The 4429-nt window shown below is 53.8% G+C and overlaps 1 protein-coding gene across 1 annotated transcript; it reads left to right on the top strand.

Moving 5' to 3' along the window:
• Nucleotides 1-1339: 1339 nt before the first annotated feature.
• On the top strand, nucleotides 1340-4429 carry LOC693973 (protein FAM90A5-like). Its single transcript, XM_028842923.2, has 4 exons — nucleotides 1340-1556; nucleotides 2044-2243; nucleotides 2703-2811; nucleotides 3467-4429. The coding sequence occupies exons 1-4, from the start codon at nucleotides 1437-1439 to the stop codon at nucleotides 4427-4429; spliced, it is 1392 nt and encodes a 463-aa protein (XP_028698756.2). The 5' UTR covers nucleotides 1340-1436.

The raw sequence follows: 4429 nt of genomic DNA, 5'->3' as shown, positions 1-4429 counted from the left end.
GTGTCTATTTTAGCACCTTGTTTAAAAAAAAAAATAAAAAAAAAAAAAGATGTAAAACCAGACAGGGGTACTTGCACCAGTGCTACATACCTGACGGGAAACATCTATTCTTCAAAGCTTGCAGCTGTACAGGTAGGTATTAGAATGTCTGTCCATAGTGAACATCATCTTAGAGTGGGCTGGGCAAATAGACCTTTCCAGGTCATGTAATTGGATTAAGTTGATTAGGTTAGGGTCCGTTTCGCGTCAGGGGTCCAGAGGCAGTATAAAAGGCAACCTGGAAAGCAAAGGTCCCTCTCTGCCCGTTCCTCCGGCTTCCTGAAGGCTGCACCGCTTCCAGCAGGGCTGCTCCAGCACCTGCCCATCTGAGCGCCAGCTCACCTGTCCATCTGAGCGCCAGCCGAGGAAAGAAAGTAGACCTGTAATTTCAGGTTAGTTTCCCTGAACGACTGGTTGTTTCACGCAATCCCTGAGGGGTTGGGGGAAAAGAGACAAAGGAGAGTGAAAGAAACAGATCACAATGGGGCTCGCTGATGCGGTAGGATGTGTTCTCCTTACCCGTAATTCTTGGAACAGAAAGCGAGAAAACATTTCCATCTCCGTGCCTAGGATAAGAGCCAGATGGAAATGCAAAAAGAAATTTATTCCAGCATGCTGAATTGGTGGGTAAATGGAAAAAGAACTTTGGAAAAGGGGTGGTTTGCCCTTTAGCCATGTAAGAAATTCATATGCCACTTGTTCAGCGTTTGTTTAGATGAATTCGTATGGCGTGTGTAAAATACCAGAAAAATAAATAAAGAGGGGCTGGAGCTAAAGCCAAAAAGACAGAGCAGGAAAGACCATCACCTGCTAGTGTGGTAGAAAGGGAGATAACTTCTCTCGATGAATTTGTGTTTGGAAGTTGCCTAATGAAACGGCAAGAGTAGTGATTTGAGTTCTGATAGGAAGCATCCCTTATCCCTGACTTCAAGCAGACCTGCCAAGGGGTGACATCGGCCATGCCCTGTAGCTTCTATTCTTTTGTCCCTCAGGGGAGAGAGAATCATTGTGTCTTCTACTGGAGTGAATGGTGATAGACCTAAGTCCAGTCTCCAGAATCAGTTGTTTGGTTGGGATTGAAATCTCAACTCCAACTCCACATACCTAGGCCGTGGGCCATGTGGCAGGCAAAGTTTACTCTTGGACCAGGTAGTCATGGCAGAGGAACACACAATATCTGAGGATGCACACACCACATTGTGATCCACAGATTTGACCGACGGGTGGTGAGGTCTCCTCATGACCACACCGTCATGGAATTAGCTGAGGGTTTCTTGTGGGTGTGTGAATATCCAATGTGCCTAACCATCGCTTTGTGTGTGTTTGTGTGTGATTCAGGTGACCCAACCATCAACCCCTGAAAAAGGCGGCCATAAAACGCCCAGGAGACGAAGAAGATGGCACGTCGTGACCCCAAAAGTGGGGCAAACAGACTCGTGAGAGCCCAGACCCTCCAGAAGCAGCAGAGGGCCCCAGTTGGGCCAAGGGCTCCCCCACCCGATGAAGAAGATCCCAGGGTATGTCTAGCCTTGGAATCTTTTGGGTATCGAGGGGGGAGGAGGGGGCGAGTGTCACACGGTCCTCAGAGACTGGGTTGGATTCCAAAGAGTTCTGCCAGCACCACCCGGGTTGCTTTTCCCATCCAAGGTGGGCCTGGCTTGGGACCTCCTCCCCGGCCCGACAGGTCCCTGGAGAGACTCTTGGGAGCAACCTCCCTTTCCACTCAGAATCCTGTGTAGCCAGGTTGGGCTGTGTTGTGGACATCGGGTTCATGATCGTCCCCGCTAGAACCCTGAGTCCTTCCTTTGAGAGTTCCTCCGTCACATGGGCTTTGGGAGGGAACATCGTAACCGAACCCTCCCGCCACTTAAGGGCCCCCATGCCGGTGTCCCCGCTTTGCAATCCTCACTCAGTTCTGAATTCACAATCCGTCTCAATGTTGACATTGGATCACTGCCTGTGGCTTCAGCTCATTCACTGGCATCACTTCCTTTCCACCCACAGGTCAAGTGCAAAAACTGCGGGGCCTTTGGCCACACGGCCAGAAGTACCAGGTGCCCCATGAAGTGCTGGAACGGAGCCCTGGTTCCCCAGACCTTTGGGAGAAAGGAAGGGAAGGAAAACCGGAAACCATGGAAGCCCCAGGTTCGAAGGAACCCTGGGCCCTTGAACAAGGAAAAGGGAGAGAAGGAAGCGAGACCAAGGTGAGCAGTGGGAGGGGTTTTCACCACCCTTAGGGTACTGCCACCTAAGGACACGGTGTCTCTGCACCCGCACACCGTGTGCCTTTCCGTCTCTGGGACAGGGAAGGAACGCTGCAGAGAAACAGACCAGAGCTCCGTGTCCTCCCGGGTTCCCCATCCGGGAGCTCCTTTGGCTCTGGGAGATTCAGGGACGGTGGAGAGGCGGGGGCGCTTCGTGCGGGTTCCCCATGACAGGGGGAAAAGCAACGGAATTCAAATGACAGTACTTACTTGGGAAGCCTAGAGGGCCACCAGCAGGATGGGAAGGTTGGCACATGAGGGAAGGTGCAGAGGCGGAAAGGGCGCAAAAGTTCCATTTATGTATCACAAAACACAGAACGGGACTGGGCCCCAGACAGGGTTCTCCCTGTCTCCTGGGGAGAACCAGGGGGCAGGGCCTGAACTTTTTCTCTTCTGCAGGCAACAAGACCTGCAGAGGAAGGCTCTCCTCCAGATCTTTTCCAGGACACCTCCGGAGAAGCTGCCGCCAAATCGAAAAGAATCCATGGAATCTTGTGATTATCTGAGGGTGAGTGTCACCCTGGGCCCCTGGTCTTTTTCTCCTCTAGGTCACCCTGGTTGATTTCCTTTCAGGTTCCCGTGTGTGTGAGGGGATCGGGGAACCCTTCTTCCTGCCTTCTTGGGGTCAGGGACTCCATTATCCTTCCAGGTCCATTTGATTCCAGATGAAGGCATCTGAAGATGCCGTATTTCCTGTTGCTTTCTCTCTGTGCAATGATGGCAAGCCTGCCAACAACGTCTTCCTAGCGGCGTGAGGAAATTAGTCCCTCAGGGGCCCCAAACATGGAGGCGGCTCACCCCAGGAACATGCATGTTTTCAGAAAAGACGTCCTGGGAACCCTTGAGCCACCGACCTGCCTTCAGAAGGGCATTAGTCCGTCCCACTTCATGGAAGGCTGAGTGGAGGCGCTTTGATCCAGTGAATGCCCAAGACACAGTCTTTAGAAAAATGGTATTCTCAGATCATAGCTCGAGAGTGTATTTTTCATGGGTCTTGCCCCGATCAGCACTCACCTTGAGGATCTGTCCCTACTTCCAAGGACCGCCTGTCCTTACCGTATTAAGAATTTCCTGCTGTGTACACCTTGTCTTTGGATGTGGTTGATTTCCATGTTGGCTCGATGCCGAGGAACTTCTAACGTGTGTGGTCTCCTTTCTTTCAGGTTGCAAGCAGGCCAATGCCGGTCCAAGCAAGTAATAAGAGGCCACGCGTGGACCGTGCCCTCACTGATGGCTCAGCTACGAAAATGTCTGACACGGTATCCATCTTGGCTTCACTGTCTCCCCTCAGAAAAGCCAGTCTGAGCTCCTCGTCAAGTCTCCGACCAAAGGAACGACAGACAGGGGCTGTGGCCGACATCCCTCAGCCTGGAGTCAGGCAGCAGGGCCCGGAGCCTCTCGTCATGAGGAAGCCGACACACAGCAGGCCTCAGGGTGGCCGTCGAGAAGTTCCCCAGGCTGCCTCCAAGCCCCACGGCCTGATCCGGGTCATCAGCCCCCAGGCACAAGACAAACGTCCTGCGGTGACCTCACAGCCCTGCCCACCAGCCGACACACACAGCTTGGGCCTCGGCTCCAATCTCAGTTTCAGACCAGGAGCCAAGAGACCTTCCCAGGCTCCGACTCAGGCTTGCCTGAACTTCCCCAAGAAACCGAGAATGGGTCCCTTCCAGATGTCCGAAAATGCCATCCAGGGAGGTGAGCTGGGGGCCCCGGAGACTCTCCAACCTCCGCCAGCTGCAACCGAACTCAGACCAAGTCCGTCGCCCCAGATGAGCAGGAGGACACCCGCCCAGGTGCCCAGCAGCGACCGGCAGCCTCCGCACAGCAGACCTTGCCTGCCTACTGCCCAGGCCTGCACCATGTCCCATCACCCAGCGGCCAGCCACGATGGGGCCCAGCCTCTCAGAATGCTCTTCCGGAGACTGGAAAACGGATGGTGGAGCTCCAGCCTCCTGACAGCTCCCTTGTTTCCCTCTCCTGAGAAGCCGGGAGCCTTCCTCGCTCACAGCCGTCATGTCTCAGAGAAGTCTGAGGCTCCCTGTGTTCCTGTCCCCCTGAGTGTCCTCTATGAGGACCTTCAGGTTTCCTCCTCCTCAGAGGACAGCGATTCTGACCTGGAGTGA

The sequence above is a fragment of the Macaca mulatta genome, chromosome 13, assembly GCF_049350105.2.
Source record: "Macaca mulatta isolate MMU2019108-1 chromosome 13, T2T-MMU8v2.0, whole genome shotgun sequence".
NCBI lineage: Eukaryota > Metazoa > Chordata > Mammalia > Primates > Cercopithecidae > Macaca > Macaca mulatta.
Note: the sequence above shows the minus strand (reverse complement) of the source record. Positions and strands in the feature narration are given on the sequence as shown.